The following is an 18,691-nucleotide window of genomic DNA, read 5'->3' as shown; positions in this document are numbered from 1 at the left end:
CAGTTAAATTAAATTAATTAAACAATGTTAAGATATTAAAAGAATTTTTAGTTTTATCATTTTATTTAAATAATATCTTTTTTATTTTATCTAAATTAATTTTTATCTTTTGATTTGTATTCAAATATATTTTTATGTTAAATAAAAAAATTAATTTATATTAATAATTTATTTATATACAAATTAAAAATTTTATTTAGATACAAATTAAAATTTAAATATATATTTAAGTATAACATAAAAATTAAGGATTTATTTAACTATAATAAAAGTATAAAAATTTATCTAAATAAAATAATAAAATTTAAGTGTTTTTTATTATTTTACTCTTAAAAAAAAGCTCAAAACTGAATTTTTTATTTACTCTTTTTTAAATTCAAATTTATTTATTTATTTATTTATCTTATTTATTACTAATAATTTGCTAGTTTTATTGTATTATTCACTTTTATCTTATTAAATTTTTTAATTTCACAAATAAAATTAAATTAAAAAAAATTAATTAACCAAAATGAAACATATATCATCTTGTTAGTATCTCTTGTGACCTTAAAATGCTCTACTTACTGGGAATTAAACAATTTCTCGTAAAACAAACTCTATTGCTTTCTATATTACCATTGTTATTAGGGTTTAATTTTAATAACCAATTTTCACTCTTCAACAAACTGCTTTCTTCTCTCCATTTAAAAAAAAAAATTGTATCTAATTTTTAGGGTTAGGGTTTTAGGGTATTTGGTAAGTTCTAGAAGATATAGGGGGCGGTTTTAGTTGAGTGATGGTGTAGCAATGGATACGGTGAACCAGCGGAGATTGCTAGCGAGACCGTGTGGATATGAAGATGATGATGCAGGATTTGAGCGGAAACACATTAACGGAGCTCACGAGGTGGTCATGAATGGAGTAATGAGTTCAGTAAACCATGGCAATGGAGTTGGAGGAGGAGGCTTTGTTCAAGCGACTCGAACCAGTGAACTCACCATCGCTTTCGAGGGTGAGGTCTATGTCTTCCCCGCAGTTACTTCGGAAAAGGTTTGATTTTCTTTTTATTTTTTAGGTTTTTAATTGTTTGGTTGCATGTGGACCTTTTATTTGTAGTTTTTTTTGTTGGAATAAACTGTTCATTTGGAAATGTGGGGAGTTAAACGGTTAGGTTGATGAGTACTTTTGTGTTGTCAGTCTTACCTAAATGTAAACAGAGGAGGATATTTCTTGAGAATTGTGAATTAACACGATACATTGGCTTTGCTAAATCTTACTAAAATTGCTGAGTTTTACGATTCAGTCAAAATTAGGAATGATGCTGTTGAGATTAGTTGTTTTTGCTTAGGTATTGCCATTTTCAATATTAACTGAGGAGATCTTGTATTTTACTATGACAGCTTCTTTCTTATTTGTGTTTGGTGATCATGTCGATTATTTGCTTCTCTAAGTGATTTTGAGACATAAGATGTTGCCTAATCAATAATGATGTCCATAGCCCCCCAAATCTGAAGTTATAGGTTTAAAATTAATTGTTAACTATCTGACCATGCAATGATCCCAGATTGCTTTGGAAGGTCTTGGAATGTAATTAATTTGATTAGGCTTAGTTGCGCATGCCTTTTATTGGTCTTTTTTTTATTATTATTTTGTTTCTGTTTCTTCATCAGATATTCAGGACTTCTTATGGTTTTGGGGGGGAAAGTTTCATTCCATTGGTGGAGTTATGGCATATGAATGCCCTATTTCACGTGTGCCAATAGGGTGGGTAAATGAGATTGACATCACCTGTTTCTTACTGGTGTGGGGATAACCCATTGTGGACAACCCTTAATTAAAATTCTTACTGGTGTTAAGGGCAGTTTCATTGTGCCTGAATAGGTTATCATTATTTTGAACCTATAAAAAGGAATTTTCTATTTAAACTTTTCTGTTCACTTCTCAGCTGACCTCAGCTACCCAGCTAGTTATGTAATATGAGGCTTTTTTTCTGTTAGTTGGGAAAGGGATTTATTAGATGATGTAAAACAATTTCCATTATTGCTTCAACTAGAAATAAAGCATAAGGACATACATTTAACCCTCTTGAACAATTGGGTTTTTATATGTTGATTTGCTTGGATTTCACAGGTGCAAGCAGTGTTATTACTACTGGGAGGACATGATGCATCAATTAATGTGCCCAGCTCCGAGTTCCTACTACAAGAAAAGGTCAAGGTATTCTTTATGCATATGACATTGCTTTGTGAAATTTATTTGAATCTATGGGTTCGGTTGTTAATATTTCCTTAAAATATGTTCAAGGCTGTGGGTGATTCCTCACGAGGCTCAAAGCTTTCACGAAGAATTGCATCCCTAGTAAGATTTCGTGAAAAGCGGAAAGAGAGATGCTTTGAAAAGAAAATACGTTATACTTGCCGAAAAGAGGTCGCGCACAGGTATGTTGCCTTGTTTGTTGATAAATAACTCTTAGACTGTAGGACTTGTAGCTGAACTGAGATTTTACTTATAAGAAGTTTAATAAGCTAATTTAGCTTGTTCATGTGATAAAGTTTACCGCTGTTACCCTTTAATTAGATGACATGTTTACAAAGTCTATTCTTTCAAGTTTTGTTTGTGGTTGTATAGTCCTTTATGGAGCATCACTATTGCATATATTTACTAAAGTTTGCTAGCTATTACAAAATAGCTTTATTATCCTTCATCAAACTGTTCTTGACATCTCAACTTTCAGGTCTCATGTATGCTTGAAATATTCTTCTTAAGGATGTCATTGGTATATAATCTAGGCTTTGTAACCTTTCCCTTGGATAGGTTTACTGGATAGGGTGGATTCTGTAGGGATAAGCTTTTCGAATAATTCAATGTGGGGCCTTAAAATAGTTTATTGCATGTTCTGGACTTGAGCTGCTAAAAAAATAAATGATAAAGACTACATAATATCATTCTACAAATGTGCAAGCTTTCCTTAAGCTGGTAAATTTGGAACTAACTCATCTCCAAAGCACTTCTATTGTTTGTTCACTAGTTTTTTAAGTGCACTTCAAATTTGCTTGCCTGCTAGGATGCACCGTAAGAATGGACAGTTTGCATCATTGAAGGAGTGCTACAACTCAGCTGATGGAAGCTGGGATCAAAGTGATAACACTCCGGAATCTGCGTAAGTTTGAAGCTTACTTTGTTTCTTTCTTGTTGATGTTAATTGTGTTAACGGTGGTATTTATGTTTTTCTTCTGCATTTTTGCTTTTCTTATCAGTTTGGGTAGTTGTCAACATTGTGGGATCAGTGAGAAGTTAACTCCAGCAATGCGTAGGGGGCCAGCTGGTCCCAGAACACTTTGCAATGCCTGTGGCCTTATGTGGGCAAACAAGGTAGGTGTAGAATAGTCGTAAGTTGCTATATATGAATCTTTTCTTCTTGGGTACTTATAATTAGTTTTTGATGACATAATTATGCATCTTTGAAGACATTCAAACTTGAATTTAATTGTGTAATGAAATTTATTGAATTTTGCTTGATTTTGTTGATTGGTGGCTTATACACTTTTGTAACACTTGTAGGTGCAAGCTATGACAAGTCTCACTTGAGACAACCTTCTATAATGTCATTATCAGATTTTGAATTATTTGGGGGATTGATTTTCCTTTCTATTGAGAGGAGTTAACTTTATTACCTTCTTCACATATATGCTGGACACAACATTCATTTAAATTATTATTAGATGCAGGCTACATACCTCCGTGGCTACCGCTGATTGAACATAGTTAATTAGATTATGACATTGTTTTATAGAAAGATCATTGTTGAAAGTATGGCCAAGGGTATGAGAGTACCCTTGGCTCTGATAGTGCACTAGGTATGCAATTACATGATACTGATTGGTTGTTAAAAGAGAAGAAAATGGAGAAAATATGTATTTGAACACGAGCATACATGCTCTTCTCCCTATAGAGGAGGGATTGGGGGTAAATGCAGTGGGCCTGCTCTTACCATTTCTTGTTGAATCTCTTTGGCATGATAACTTTGTTCTATAGCCTGGTTCTTGATTTTCTACTGGACAGTAGGCACATTCCAACTAAAATAGATGCTTTAGTATCCATGACAACAATACTAGTCTTTTGTGTGACTTACCATATTTTCTTTATTTTCATTATTTCAAGGGAACACTGAGAGATCTTAGAAAAGGAGGGAGGAATGCTCACTTTGATTCAAATGAACTGGTATGTAAATGGAGATACTGATGCCTTCTCCTTCACTACCATAGGGTTAAAATTCTTCACTTAATTTACGATCTCATTCTCAGTTGTTATTAGTGTCTTTTTTTGTTGTGAACCAGGTAGATATTTTATTTATTTCATTTGTAAGTCGTTTTATCTCACAGGAAACTCCAGCTGATATTAAGCCTTCAACCATGGAACCAGAAAATTCTTTTGCCAACGAGGATGAGCAGGTATTGATTTCCTTGGATAAGTTAAAACTAACATGAATGTAACATGATAATTTGCAACTGCAAAGTTTGTTGATGCACTAAGTGTTATGCATTTACTTTTAGCTAGGCTTGTTGTTAGTTGTCCCATCTAATGTACTTTTGTTTCATAAATAGAAGTAACGTTAACTGTGAAACACAGACCATTGATGCTTTATCATGGCATGACTCTTTGGACTTCTCATTTTCTATCATCAGGGAAGCCCAGAAGAGACCAAACCTGTACCTTGGGATCATGAAAATCACTTGATAAGATCAAACGAACAGGTGAGGTTCTATTAATGGTGGATGGGAGGGATTTATCTTGTGATTTTCCAATTATAAGACAGATTCTGAGATGAGATGATATTTCAGACTTGATGTACCAAGATTTCTTTTTTCAGTAGTGACAATCAAAGTGAGTTCATTATATGTCATGTCGGTGAGGATGTGGTCTTGTTTGAATCTTTCCATGTAGAGATGCATGAGAAGCTATCCTCCATATAATGAGCCTTTATCAAAATATAACAGAAGTGTGCACCTATTGTATTTTATTGTATTTTACTTCTCATATTATGTTTTCTTGTTGCCACATAACGTCAATATCTAGAATCATTAATTCGCAAGTAATTGCTTTTTTTCTGATTCACCAAATGTTGTCCATATTAGGTTGTCAGTGATTGCATTTTGTTGATTTACCAAATGTTGTCCACTGATATGCAGGAATTTGCAGAAAATTCACATCCTTTTCCCGTCCAAGTGGAGAATTCCTCAGTCAACCTTGATGATGAGGTATTTTGTTGGTCGTAAGCAATTTATTTTAGGTAGTGTTTGATATAGGGTGATCACTCTAAAAATTATAATGATCTACACATGGTGATTAGATCACTTTGTTTGGTGAGCACTAAGTGATCCTGCATGACAGTAATTTTGGATCATCGAGAGTGATTAGATCACTGTCTTGGAGGGTGATCTAATTCCCATATAACAGAGTTGAAAACTTTTATCACTAAGGTGAAGTAATATGTAAAATTAACAATAGTCAATTTTACTCATTTAATATGTGAATTAAAAATTTGTTGCATCTTAAAATTGTAATTATTTTATATTATATATTTTATATTTTCAAATTAATATTCATTGTAACAAGTTCAAAATAATTTGTGTTTTTTTTTTTATTTTTTTAATAATTTATATAATATAATTTTTTTATTATGAATTTAATATATTAGTTTTATTTTCTAATTCAAATTTTTTCGATATAATTTATATTATAAAAATCAATTTACCTATTAATAAATATATTTATTAATTTAATAATTTAAATATATTTTATTATAAAACAAATAAATAAATAAATATTATTAATATTTTGTAAATTATTATCTTTAAACAACTTTAAAATTATTAATTTGTATAACATTACAATATGCATAGTTATTTTCGTACTTTTAAATAAAATAATATTTGATTTTTAGTAATATCAAACACAGTGATCTTTAATTTCTAAGAATTAATTATTATTAACCAAATAAAGTAATTTCAAATCATGAGTGTCAATCAGTAATTATATTACCATGGTGATCTTGTAAAAGATATCAAATGCTACCTTATTGTATTTTTGGCTAATACAAGCAATTTAACTTTTATGGGTTTGATGGCAACTATTTTTTCCGTATCATTTTAGAAAGCTCTGATGTTAAATAGTAATATTGTTCTCTTAAGTAATTGCACAAGGGAGAGATTATTTCTTCTTTTGGTTAAAAGACTTGTTGCAGAACATTTATTAGGAGCTCTTGAAGGCATATTTTACTCTCTTAGTAAATTTGTCTATTTGCATTGGACATGCAGGAAACATTGGAAGAGCTTGCCGACGCTTCTGGGTCAGATTTTGAGATTCCTTCACATTTTGATGAGCAGGTACTGAATTTTTATCAACCTGGCATCTATCATATAGGAGACTAACCATATACTTCAGATTGGCTTAATAGCTAAAAATGTTATAACATCTTCGAGTTCACGAGTACAAAACTTACACAAAACTTACAGGTTGACATTGATGATAACAACGTTGGGACCGCATGGCCTGAGGCTTAAGATCTGGCAATGTGCATATGACGTTCAATCCTTCCAGATGCAGGTTTTTTTTTTTTTTTTTGTGACATGTTTGATCAGGCAGAGCTGGTTTTGACTAACAATAGATTTCCGGAGATGTGCCGTTTATGGACACAGGATTCCCCTGTATGTGAGTTGCTAGACTTAACGCAGGCATTTTGTTATTTTATGTAATGTGAATAATATGTTGTGCCTTATTTCACCTTCATTTCTGCTTCTTCCATTAAACCTATGTAGTTGTAAGTTGTGAATCCAACAGGCATTTGATGTGCATTTAAGTATAGGCTTTTGTAGTCAGCCAGTGTTAATGTACAGTGAAGTAGTAATTCGGCCATGTTAAGTGGGACAAAATGCAGTATGAGGCGTAAATTAGATAAATAGTGGCGCTACTTAATTGCCTGCTTAAATTACCAGATATTTCTTGTTAGGATGAGAAAATGTGAACTCGACATCCAGCTAACCTGGCTGGTGTACATTTTAAGGTGTTCTTCAGCCTAGGAGGATTAAGAATGAAAACAAAAGAAGAAACCAGTAAATTTTGGAAGGTACAATCATATAAGAGAATATATGCACAATATTCCTGAATGCAGTAGTTTGAACAATTTTCAACCTCAGCACTTAAAACCAGCGTTACTGCCATACCAGTCTACAATTTTCACTGTGTCGATCAAGAGGAAGAGAGCGACCATCACTTAAATTGCGGAAGCAATTGCAGCACAATCAAACCAGTACTTACTAACATGACGGCGCAGCCAGAGTTGATACATGACCATATGAAATGCGTCATTTTCGATGGGAGGCGAGTTCCACTGCAGGTGACCCTGGACCTGATTTGCAGGCACACGAAATAATAAAAATCGTAGTCTCTTAAAATGCTTAATACAAAGAATGAAACAGAGAAAAGATTCATCACATAGGTTTTAGCATGCAGATTCTGTTATCCTGGCCTATTTTTCTAATTCAATACAAGTTGGAGACTATTGAGCTTTGCGTGCAATGCCTTAAAGCAAAAGGGGATAACCAGCATTCGTTACCTGCACTGTCTTGTAATGTAGAAATCTGAATTTGCGGTAAGGTATTCTCTTAAGAATACGCTTGAGCTGTCGAATGTCATCTTCCTTGACTATTATGGAAAACTTCCTCCAGTCAAGAATATCATTGAATGGCAAATCATAGTGGTCTGACGATGTAACTGGAAGAAGAAGAAGAGCAACAGCTTGGAAGCCAATCACAATAGATGAAGGAAATGGGAACATTGAACCACAACACATGACCCTTTTAAAAGCTAATTAAGAAAAGGAGGCCAAGAAAAAAACATTTATAAATGAGATATTGGAATAGGATCTCACGAGGAACACGTCCAAGGTGAATGGAGAGTGCTATGCGTGAGCCATGAACTTTTGACCAACCAGGACGAATGCAAAATTTAGCCGTGTTAAACTTATCTAGGTGTGGGAATTTTCCGGTGGCATTATTTATACGTTTGCTCTGGATGTCAAGCTCTGTATCATTCTTCGAAGCACTAACCAGTTGACGTTTCAACTTAGAATTGCTATTGCCTGACCAAAATCCGAGTGTAGTCCTGCAACGTAAATACGTGCGCCAGTTGATTCGTGTAATTTTAGAGGTAAATTGGTGTGCAAGTCACAGATAGAAGAATGTAGTATAAATTACCATCAGTTTAATGATGAATCAATGTTTCGGGATTCGCATTTATATGTTTCAAGAGCATGTATTGGGTCAATGGCATGTTATACCGAAGCTACCTGTTCTTACGGTCAAATCTAGCAGCTTGAAGAGAAAATGGCTGAATTATTTGAGGGAGAGGAAAATCCTTGTGTGGGATATATCCATCATCATCTCGGGGTGTACACCCAACTCGAATTGAATTTTTGACAAGATGTGGCACTCGGGCAGCAACATTCAAGCCAATGTCGTGGCAAGTCACGAAAAAATGATCAGCACCTAAAGTTCTATTCCAGAAAGGGTACTTGATGATTAAGCTCTCAACATATTCCTGGACAGTACTTGTCATGTTCTCGTAAGAGAGTCCCTGCACATCAGAGCCAACGAGTTCCCCAGAAAGTGATAGAATTCAGGAAAAAAAAATCAGTAAAAAACAAAAAAAAAAATTGACAGAGAAATAGTACTGTAAAAAGAACGCAAAAAAAGAGACGTAAAAGATTACCTTGCCTCTCATTTTATGACAGGAAATGGGAATAAAGAAGAGATGAGCCTTTTTTCAGGATGATTAGTAAGAAACCGACTTTCTCTAATATTCTTAAAGAAATACCCTTCACTCGTATAATTCCACGAAAGACTCCTTGGTGTATGATAATACGTATTATGGTCTCCATCTGGGTACGCAGATCTTGAAACGTCTCTCCTTCTCTGCATAGTTCAGCTTGAAAACCTCCGGAGAGTGAAAGATTGAAGAAATTTTACTCTTTGGGTTGCTCCACCATTCAAAAAACCTTCCATAAAATTTATCAAAAGAAAGTGAAAAGAATTAATGAAAGAAGTGAGGAAAAGAGAAGGAAAATGAGTACCAGACGAAAAGTATAGTGGAACTGGCGTCGGAGGCAACTGATCAAATACCAATAGGTGGACTCTTGTGAAAGAAAGAAGCCGACCCACAAACTGTACATAAGAAAAGTGGCAGGTGCGGAAAACAGGACTTAACGTAGACGTAGTCGGAAACAGGATGCAGAGATTCTTGGCATTATTAATTTCTTGGGAAAATATGGGAATTTTCTAGAGAAAATGAGTTTTCTTTGAATAGCAGAGGTAGGAAAGGGCTTATAACAGGTTTAGAAGAGTGTTAGAGTCAAGTTACGTAGCACTAGTAAAGGCCTAAAGGCCCCGTATTATTATTATTATTATTACTCAACAAGTTCTTCCATATTATAAAATGGAAAATTACAATTACCCGTTTCTTTACAGGCAAAACCGAAATCGAGGACACTCAAATTTTACATTGATATATGAAATAACATTGGATATAAACAACATGGCTAGCATTCTTGATCTAGATACATTATCACCCATGTAGTAGGACCGCGTAAACTGCCTGATGTCAACAAATATGAAGGGAGAAAAAACAGACTGCATAAAGAATTGTTAAGGAAACGGAAAAACTATTTTTTTCTAACAAAAAAGCAAGTTTCTCACTCCCATTATTCATTTCTGGAGCAATAAACAATGCGATTATAACCCTATAATATGGTAGTAGAACAAGGAAAATTTATGGAGCAAAAAGCAAATGCATAATAGCTGACTTGCAGATACCCAGCTAGAAGATAACTGCAATTTACCCTTGAGCTAGCTTCGGTTGGAGGAATTCCAAAGATCTTGAGGGAGAAATTAGACTAAGAAATCAAAGGAATATAATGCCTCCATATTTGACAATTGCACATTCAAGCGGCTTACAGATCAACTGTAGGATAGAGGCCTGGCATGTAACTACGTCCACTTCCATTTGAATCTGCATTGGCATACAAGTGTGACTGTAGTTCCCCCGAGTGAGATGACTTGCGAGATTTTGGGTTTTTAGGAGAAGCTGCATAGGAATCATTGGAACCACTACTTGTAGAATACATTGATGATGTAGGCAGTCCATGGATCTTTGGTAGGCCCGTTGGATCAGACCCCAAACTGTATCCCCTCTCAACTGTTTCAGCTTCCAATGGCAATTCGTCCAACGTCTATTCGAAAGGATTTTAAAAAGAAAAACCAATAAATTTAGTTAAAACTTCCTTCAGCACTTAATGTTCTAATTTAGTTAGAAAACAAAATTAAGCAAATATTAATATGATGACGTATTGACATGCATGTAAAAATGGAAAACGACATTTGGCATTTGTACTCTTAACAAACAGATGAAAACTCTAGTGATCATTCTAATGATGTGACATGTTGACATGTTAACATGCAGATATGCAGAAAAGAGAACCCACCCTGAATGCCTGTTGGAGAACTCGGAGTGTTTCTCGAGTACGTTTTCTCTTAGAAGCAATCTCATCAGGTTCCTGTAACATTTCTTCAAACAGATTTTCCCTGTTTTGGATCATAAGACATACAGGATACTCAACAGTCAACAAAGAGATTATCAAAAGGATAAATAATTGAAATCAAGTCCAATGGCACAAAACTCTATATCACCTGTAAAGTTTTTTGATAAAGACATTGTGAAGTTCCCGTTTCGTATGGTTTACCTGGATATAGATATTATCAACAGACAGAGATCAAAAACTCATGTAATGCTTCGGTTTAACAATGCAATATTGCAACACAAATTATTTTTAGGAAGACACAGCTTATATTTAAAAGAAATCACAACAGTTTCAGGTCCCAAAATAAGAAATATATGGTAAACATAACCTCTTAAAGCTCAAGCAAACTTTTTGACTAACTGGCTAGCTCCATGTTATAATTGGACAAGTAAAACTGGATACAACCTTCATACAATGCATGACTATTCTACTGTAACTAAAATACATCAACCCACACGCAGAAAATAAAATAGTAACCTTGTTCATCAGCCACGATATATGCTTCTCTCCAGATTAAACTAGTGGAGGATGGAAATCAACATACTTAGAACCAAATATTGTTTAGGTCAAGCCACATAGATGTACCAAACTAATATAAGCTGAAAACTGGAAATTAATTTGGCTAACAAGATTTACAATCTCCTAAATAGAACACCATAGTGCTTTTCAGAATTTCATAGTTATCAGGAACTTGGCCGTGAAATGGATAAAATAGCGAAAAGAAACAAGGAAATGTAAAATGCAAATCTACTCAGTTTAAAACTTACCAAGAAGTGCATAATTGCTTTAGGCACAGAATCCTCTATATTCTTCCTAACAATGTCATAGTATGATCTTAAGAGCAATTTGGTGATAGCAATTTCAATAGCTTCAGTTTCTGAACGGTCTTCTGAAGGCCTTAAGACAGGTGGGGGCTGAAAAGAATAAAAAACATGCTTGTCAAGATCGAATTAACACATTTTTAAATTCAGCACCGGATCCTTGATGGATTTATCTGATGTGTAGGCACCTCTCTAAGATGGATCATGGTAAAGGACTGTTCCATGTTATGAACAGGTTCACTATATGGCTTGTTTGTCAAGCTCTCTTTCACTGATGATCGGTTATCACTGCCGCCAAATATTGATGAAATACCCCAAGTTGAACCACTTGTACTTCCTGATAAAACCCACATATAAGACATCATTTTACTCTTATGATGCTTGATAATTATATCAAAATAGGGTGAGAACTATTAAAAATACAAAATTCACACCGCAAAATCCACCAGACCCCTTTCAGGGAAAAAAAAGGAGAGAGAGACAGAGAACCCTGAATATTTGGCTGTCCTACTCTTATCACAAAACTATCAGAAAAGAACCATCAGATGTTAAAGAAAGATATAACAAATTCAAAATGACAGCCTAAAATGCATTACCAGTGGATAAAACTTTTTCCACATCTGCAACAGGACGTACTCCCTGCACACAAATGGAGTAAAACGTTGCAAGTCATTTATAATAGAAAACAGACAGATGAGGAAGAAAAAGATCGGAAAAGCAAAAAGGAACAGACGGGTAAGGAGAGCATGTATTTGGCAGCAGAAACACAAATTTTCATGCCTGATCAGCCACGTTTCCATTAACTTGTCTTGCAAGAATAGCCCAAGATTTAATACCTCTTTCAGAAGTAGGAGCCTTATCAGGCTCCAAACTATCCTGATTAAGTCAACAAAAAAACGGAGAAAGAATGAAAATCAAGAGGAATTGGGATTAAATAAAAGCAATAATACCAGAGAAATGACCATTAGTAGAGACCTTTGATCTAGATATAGACAAAGGAACCCTGGAATTCTTAATCTGCTGATTGGCAAGCTCTACAGCCTTGCTCCCACCAATAAAATTTGGGTGGGAAGTATTTATGTAATCCATCTGCAAAATTTAATGGCATATATCACAAATCACTAAAGATGAAAAGAACATATGAATAAAACATGTATTGCATTCAACTGTACCAAGTTCATATCTTGTAACAGGATTAGGAATAGAAACATAAAATAATATGAAGTTAAAATTAGCATACCTCCATTTCAATAATATGTCCTATCATTGTCTCAGATGGTTCAAGGCCTTCTCGGAGAAAGTTCCCAATAACTTGGTCCATATGCTTTCTTAGAACAGGAAACCGCTGCAATTCACTCACCATACAGCGATGGCTAATCTGGGAAAAAAATTATTCTATTAGAAAATCTAGATTGTCAAGTGATAGAGCTGTGAGACTACAATGATAATCTGGAAGATAAATCCACCTTTATTAACTCATCATATATGAACCTGGCACATTGAAGGCTTGGATCTAGCAAACGTGCTATTTGCCTTCGAACAAGTACTTCAAACGGGACCTATACATAAATGTTGAATTATAACAATATGCACCAAGTTTAACATAAAATAATCCCACACAACAATTTGGAAAACAGCAATGTAGATCTGTATAAAAACAAAAATATTCTTAGATTAGACATTTGAAGTAGCAGAGACTAAGACCTACTTCTGGTACAAATAGTGCAGATCGAGGACCAGTTGCATTCTGAATGGCAGTTCGAATGTCATCATCAGTTAAGTCTTCACATGGATCAACCTCCTGTAAAACAAATCAGTTAACAGAGAAAATATTTACATAAAAGCACTCATACAGAGGCACGTTCTATGCATCATCAATTTGTAGAGTTGCAATGTAGGACCCCTAATGTCTGTGTTTTAAATGAAGCAGTAGCTCTGAGCAAAATTTCAGAAGGTTTTATTTTATTATCAAAAACAGAGAAGGTGAGAAATTAATATCATGAACCCAGCTAACCACTTTTTATCCTGTCCTTACAGATACCATGCACAAAATCACCCATGTGGGAGTGAAATGCACACATTAGCAGAATCAACAGAAATGTTAATGATCAAAGATAGTAATATATTACCAATATTTAGTAAAATGATGTGAAAAGTAATTAACAACCAACTTTTGTACAGTGATGTCAAGAAACACCCTGAAGATAAAGAGATGTATAATAGAATGCACCTCTAAAATGGAATGGAAAAGAAATCCAGCCAACTAAAAATTCCTCAGAGTGCAAAGGCATGCAAATATCAAGGCGCAAATATCAGTCTACATACCTCTAAGCTCTTAACAAAGATTGATTGGAAAATATAATGAATCCTAGCTCCACCAGACAGCTCATGTGTAGACATTTCTCCATTTTTCCCCTCTACCATTGATGAGAATGCTGTTTCCAACAAAGCATTGATTCATGGAATCATTACCAATTAGTAGAATATATATGATATCAGAATATTAATAAGAAAATTTACAGATAACCAAACAAAACATTTACCTTCACAGTATTTTGAAAGAATATTCAATAGAAGAGCTCCCTGGCCAGCCTATGGGTTATAAAACCATAATCTTGTCATAAGAAAATTATTTCAGATACTTTTTCTCAACCAAGTTCATGGTAGACAAACAAATATACATGCCTTTGATTCTGTGATTTCTCCATAGCTTGCATGCTCCTTTGCCACAGAAACCAGTGCAGAACTAATGCGTGATTTCAGCCCAGGAAGTATTGCCTTGATATGTTGAACTAAAATCTACATTTGAAAAAGCATAAAAAGAATCAACAACGAGATAAAAGAAAAATACAGAAATTCCTCGATTGCCAAGCTGTACATGTCTCTATGCCATGCACAACTAGGTCACAAGGCTGAACTGAGAGGATTGCAAATGAAGTCCCCAACTACCATAAAGCCTTCAACAGATCCTATAAGCATGAAGGTGACTTGATTAATGTAAAGAAACAAAGGAAAGCAGGAATCCTCCAGATATAACTAGGCCTACAGAAAATTGCTCTAGATAGACTGATAGAGTAGAATGATGCAAGTTTACAATCTGCTCAGAAGGAAATGGGACATTTCGTTTTCACCAATGCATAACATAAAGGAGAATAAATAGAAGGACAGAGGTAAGTAAATATTAACAGAAAGTGTGGACACTAGAGCAAAGCATTGACATTCCAAATTTTGAATTACACCCCATAAAAGTTTTGGAAACTTCATCTTGCAAATAATTTACCTGGTTCAACTTCTTTGCCAACTGAGGAACACCACAACGATCAGCTAGACCATTATATACCTGCATACCAGTAAAAAGAAATAAGCAAACTGATGATGGAAACTGTATCAAACCATGAACAATTGCTAAATGCTGGTACAGCCATACCGGACGACTTCGGAAGAACTTTTCCTCTGCCACAAGGGCATCCTTGATACTCTGGTTTAGTAAAATATCCTGTTTAGAGGAGAACATTAAAAGTGCAATCAAACTATCAGCACACTAGTAGAACAAGATGCCTCATAAGCAGTATATGATATACAATTAAGTGCAAAAAGGAAAACATCTAGAAGCAAAACTATGATAATTTACTAATCATTAAAATACTTTTAGTTGTTTTGTAGAGGGAAGAAATAAAAGGGTTTTTGAGATAGAAGAATTATCCATGTCAAAGCTCTTGTATGCATGGTATGACTAAAAAAATAAAAAAGAAGTCATCTAGAAGCAAAACTATGATAAGTTACTTCCCATCAAATAAGTTTAAAGTTGCTTTTGCGAAGGGAAGGAAATAAAAGGGTTTCTCAGGCAGTAGTGTTACTCATATCAAAGCTCTAGTATAATATTTATTGATATGTTATGATGTAAAATCAGCCATGTACTTGGCTTTTGCACCCTTGAAACGTTTTAGTAATCTATTTTGATGCCTTTGACTAAACATCTACCATCAAACCCAAGCTCCATTTTTCTCTACACTATATATACTTCAGGTTGCCTAGAAACATAAAAGTTTTGAGGATATCACACGCCATTTGAAATGGACAGTGAAGTGAAAATGGCATATGACCACAAGAAACAAAATGACAGGACATTTAAATGGACAGGAAGATCTCACCATGCAAAATGGCATGAAAAGATTAATATATGTTCTAATTCAAAGGAGCAACTTGAAGAAAGATGAAAATGTCATTAGAGCATTTTGAAGTAATAAATATAGCATAATATTTAAAAAAAATAACTGCAAAAATGATCAATCATCCACATTAACAAAATCATAGAAATAATTTATTTAAAAACAGTAATAAAATACAAGTTGATGAATTAATATCTTCATTTCTGTTAGGTTCCATGGTTACCTCCTGACTACGATTCACAACACCTATATAACCAAGTCGAAGAGGAATCACTTTTCCAAGCAACAGGTTACGAGCATCAGTACCTCTGTCCATTATATCCAACTGATTCATATTCATATAAGCAAAAACTAATCAGAAACCTAAAACAGCTTAAATATAAGTTTGTCATAATTTGAAAAGGAGATTGTCACATTGATAGATGCACCTTTGTAATAACACCAATGGTTCTATAACCTGCCAAAAGAAAATTTGCAAAACTGTTCAATTAAATAAACATCAAACAGCAACTCAATGAAGAAGTTGGGATTTTGATAGTAGAAATTACCATCAGGATCAGCATTTCCTGCAATTTGAAGTGCATCAGAGTTTGCTAAGTCTGAATTTGCTGGAGTAACAGCAAGAATCAGACAGCTAGGCTGTTTAATGTATGACATGATCATTGTTCTAATTCGAGCCTCAATGTCAGAGGGCTGGTCACCCACAGGAACCTTTGTGATTCCAGGAAGATCCACAAGAGTGATATCAAGAACATTTGGTGAGAAAATCTTAAGTCGAATCTGCTTATCTGACACACCTTTGTTTCCTCCAGCCTCCCTATCAGTCTCAGCCTGCAGTCAATAGAGATTTACTTAACATAAAGATATTTTTCATTTTTTTTCATACAAAAAAAAAAAAAAAAAAAACCTCAATGCCACATATTATATAACTTTCGTTCTTGATCTGATAAAAACTATTATTAACTGGCAAGCAATAAAAGGCTAGAGTTTGTTAGATACCTAATGGGAAAGCCAAAAAATCTAACTAAGATCCTCAGCCAAGAACCTCTAAATTAAGTGATTCTCTTTTCTACTCGCTGTAACTATCCATCTAAAGCCCAAAAACTATGTATTGAATTCAATATCACTGTCACCTAAAGCCTAATTATTCCTTTTGGCAAGCCCTCAATTTCCCTAACCACAACCTATTGTGCCACCAGCTACGGTATCTTAATCATCTAATTAATATCTTTCTCGCTTCAATATTTATCTCGCAATTCTAATACTCCTTAAGCAACCAGTCAGCACAGGAAAATTCAAAAAGACCGAACTTCACAAAAACACATACTAAAAACCCTAACTTTTTTTAATTGAATAATAAAAAAGCCTAACTTTTGAACTTCTCAATCATAAAAGGCAAGCAATAAAGAACCTGAATCTCCCTGCGAATCTCGGAGAAGTCAGAGAAGCGCTTGCCAGGCAAGTGAAGAAACTCGCCATACTCCTCCTCAGAACCATCAGGTTTACGCTTGGTCTGGAGGAGCTGAAGGACGAGAGGGCGGCGCGTGCAGATATCGGAACCGCGAGGCAAAAAGTCACGGCCAACGAGAGATTCAAGCACGCTGGACTTGCCACTACTCTGGCTTCCGACCACCGCCACTTGCGGCAACTCTATCGTGGAATGGCTACCAAGCTGAGCGAATATGTCCTGTAGCTTGTTCACTATGGGTATAACGGAAGATCCCAATGGAGCCGCGGATGATTGAGGGGGCGTCGATGCTGCTGCCTCTTCTGCCATTGGTTTTCAAATGATTGATCGATTGACGAAAAAGATAAGAGAATTAGAGATGAAAATTTTATGAACCCTAGGATCTTGGAACTTTTTTTTTTAGAGAGAGGGAGAGAGATCTTGAATCTTTGATCGTATGATTAAAGGGGCAAATTTAATCTTGGTTTTGAAAATATTTTGGGGGATTTTTTTTAAAAAATAAAATTACTTACTGTAGTATTTTTTAGGTATTACTACTAAACAGTAGTGATAAAGGTAATGGAAAATAAAGATCAGTAGGTTACGTGTTTTTGTTTTTAAAAAAGAATACTAATCGCTAGTGAGATAGGTGATGGAAAATAAAGATTAGTAGGTTATGTGTTTTTGTTTTAAAAAAAAAAAGGGTTTTGAAAAAAAAATTAATTTAAAGGAAAATTATTTGTGCGGAAACTAAGTTTTGAAAATTATTTTATTTTTTAAAGAAAAATGAAAATTCAAAGTAGGAAGCCTCACGCAAAACATTCAGAACGGAAAAGAAAGATGGCTTTTGGTCACGTAGCAGCACAATAAAATAAATTAAGGAAATTTAAAATACTGATATGATTTTAAAATAATATAAATAAAAACATAAAAATAATACAAGTTAAAATTTTAATAAAAATTAAAAAATAAATATTTTGGTTTTTTAGGGATAATATTTCATTTGACATTGAATTATTATAATTTATCTAATATAATATCTAAATTAAAAAAATTTCTAATTAAATATCTAAACTTTATTTTTTGCATATAAAATTGTTTCAACCTTTAATACTATTAAAATAATATTGATATAATATTTAAATACTGATGTATATGATATATGACTATCATGTAACAATAATATGACTACCATGTATCATTTTTTCAAATTATATTTGCAAATTTTTTTTATTTTAAAAAATAATACATGATTGCTATATCTCAAATTACATGACAATAATATATAACCTATGATAGTATTTAAATGTCACATTAATATTATTTTATTGGTGTTAAGGGGTTGGATAATTTAATACACAAAAATAAAGTTTATATACCGGATTAAAAAAATTTTAGGTATTACATTAGAAAAGTGTAATAAATCATAGGAGGTCATGTGAGATATTATTTTTTTTTTTGTATTGATATGATTTATAACACATAATTTTTATATAAAAATAATATAAATACACAAATTACTAATTCAAATGGGATATTATCTTTTTTATATTAATACGAATTATGACATATAATTTTATATAAAAATAATACGAATACATAAATTATCAATATTTTATATTATATAAATAAAATTTAT

At 33.7% G+C, this 18,691-nt stretch overlaps 2 protein-coding genes and 1 pseudogene across 6 annotated transcripts; 1 reads left to right on the top strand and 2 right to left on the bottom strand.

The window, feature by feature from the left end:
• Positions 1-640: 640 nt before the first annotated feature.
• LOC111309070 (GATA transcription factor 24-like) lies at positions 641-6,860 on the top strand. 4 transcript variants are annotated; one of them, XM_022907896.2, is made up of 11 exons: positions 641-1,032; positions 2,113-2,199; positions 2,287-2,420; positions 3,047-3,142; positions 3,240-3,354; positions 4,144-4,203; positions 4,365-4,433; positions 4,668-4,736; positions 5,172-5,240; positions 6,300-6,368; positions 6,498-6,860. In XM_022907896.2, the coding sequence occupies exons 1-11, from the start codon at positions 790-792 to the stop codon at positions 6,543-6,545; spliced, it is 1,059 nt and encodes a 352-aa protein (XP_022763631.2). In that variant the 5' UTR covers positions 641-789; the 3' UTR covers positions 6,546-6,860. The 4 variants fall into 4 exon arrangements, with proteins under 4 accessions (XP_022763631.2, XP_089604107.1, XP_022763633.2 ...); XM_089747981.1 differs by having other exon boundaries at positions 642-1,032; positions 5,172-5,241; positions 6,292-6,368; XM_022907898.2 differs by lacking the exon at positions 4,668-4,736 and having other exon boundaries at positions 642-1,032.
• A 254-nt stretch (positions 6,861-7,114) lies between these two features.
• Positions 7,115-9,962, bottom strand: LOC111308065 (putative glycosyltransferase At5g20260; annotated as a pseudogene). The gene is made up of 10 exons (XR_016332026.1): positions 9,957-9,962; positions 9,852-9,913; positions 9,716-9,778; positions 9,540-9,633; positions 9,113-9,203; positions 8,752-9,068; positions 8,330-8,616; positions 7,913-8,145; positions 7,598-7,755; positions 7,115-7,390 (listed from the first exon to the last, which is right to left on the bottom strand). The product of XR_016332026.1 is annotated as a putative glycosyltransferase At5g20260 (transcript).
• Positions 9,523-17,511, bottom strand: LOC111309068 (dynamin-related protein 3A-like). Its single transcript, XM_022907892.2, has 20 exons — positions 17,017-17,511; positions 16,154-16,436; positions 16,034-16,062; positions 15,829-15,930; positions 14,864-14,932; positions 14,717-14,776; positions 14,122-14,235; positions 13,980-14,028; positions 13,762-13,871; positions 13,145-13,237; positions 12,903-12,995; positions 12,677-12,814; positions 12,412-12,525; positions 12,217-12,312; positions 12,033-12,075; positions 11,625-11,773; positions 11,383-11,529; positions 10,725-10,777; positions 10,520-10,619; positions 9,523-10,267 (listed from the first exon to the last, which is right to left on the bottom strand). The coding sequence occupies exons 1-20, from the start codon at positions 17,380-17,382 to the stop codon at positions 9,989-9,991; spliced, it is 2,487 nt and encodes an 828-aa protein (XP_022763627.2). The 5' UTR covers positions 17,383-17,511; the 3' UTR covers positions 9,523-9,988.
• Positions 17,512-18,691: the final 1,180 nt, after the last annotated feature.

This window comes from Durio zibethinus, chromosome 2 (genome assembly GCF_047325235.1).
Source record: "Durio zibethinus cultivar Kanyao isolate XHJ-2024 chromosome 2, ASM4732523v1, whole genome shotgun sequence".
Taxonomy (NCBI): domain Eukaryota; kingdom Viridiplantae; phylum Streptophyta; class Magnoliopsida; order Malvales; family Malvaceae; genus Durio; species Durio zibethinus.
This window is presented reverse-complemented; position numbering and strand designations above follow the sequence as displayed.

What these genes read in the sequence shown, in the direction of transcription:
- LOC111309070 (XM_089747981.1), top strand. Translation starts at nt 790, where the DNA reads ATGGATACGGTGAACCAGCGGAGATTGCTAGCGAGACCGTGTGGATAT. An exon ending in CGAAAAGAGGTCGCGCACAG is followed by an intron (nt 2,421 to 3,046) that starts GTATGTTGCCTT and finishes CTTGCCTGCTAG; the next exon opens with GATGCACCGTAAGAATGGAC. An exon ending in CTTCACATTTTGATGAGCAG is followed by an intron (nt 6,369 to 6,497) that starts GTACTGAATTTT and finishes CAAAACTTACAG; the next exon opens with GTTGACATTGATGATAACAA.
- LOC111309068 (XM_022907892.2), bottom strand. Translation starts at nt 17,382, where the DNA reads ATGGCAGAAGAGGCAGCAGCATCGACGCCCCCTCAATCATCCGCGGCT. An exon ending in TTGTGAATCGTAGTCAGGAG is followed by an intron (nt 14,933 to 15,828) that starts GTAACCATGGAA and finishes TCCTCTAAACAG; the next exon opens with GATATTTTACTAAACCAGAG. An exon ending in CCATGATCCATCTTAGAGAG is followed by an intron (nt 11,530 to 11,624) that starts GTGCCTACACAT and finishes TATTCTTTTCAG; the next exon opens with CCCCCACCTGTCTTAAGGCC.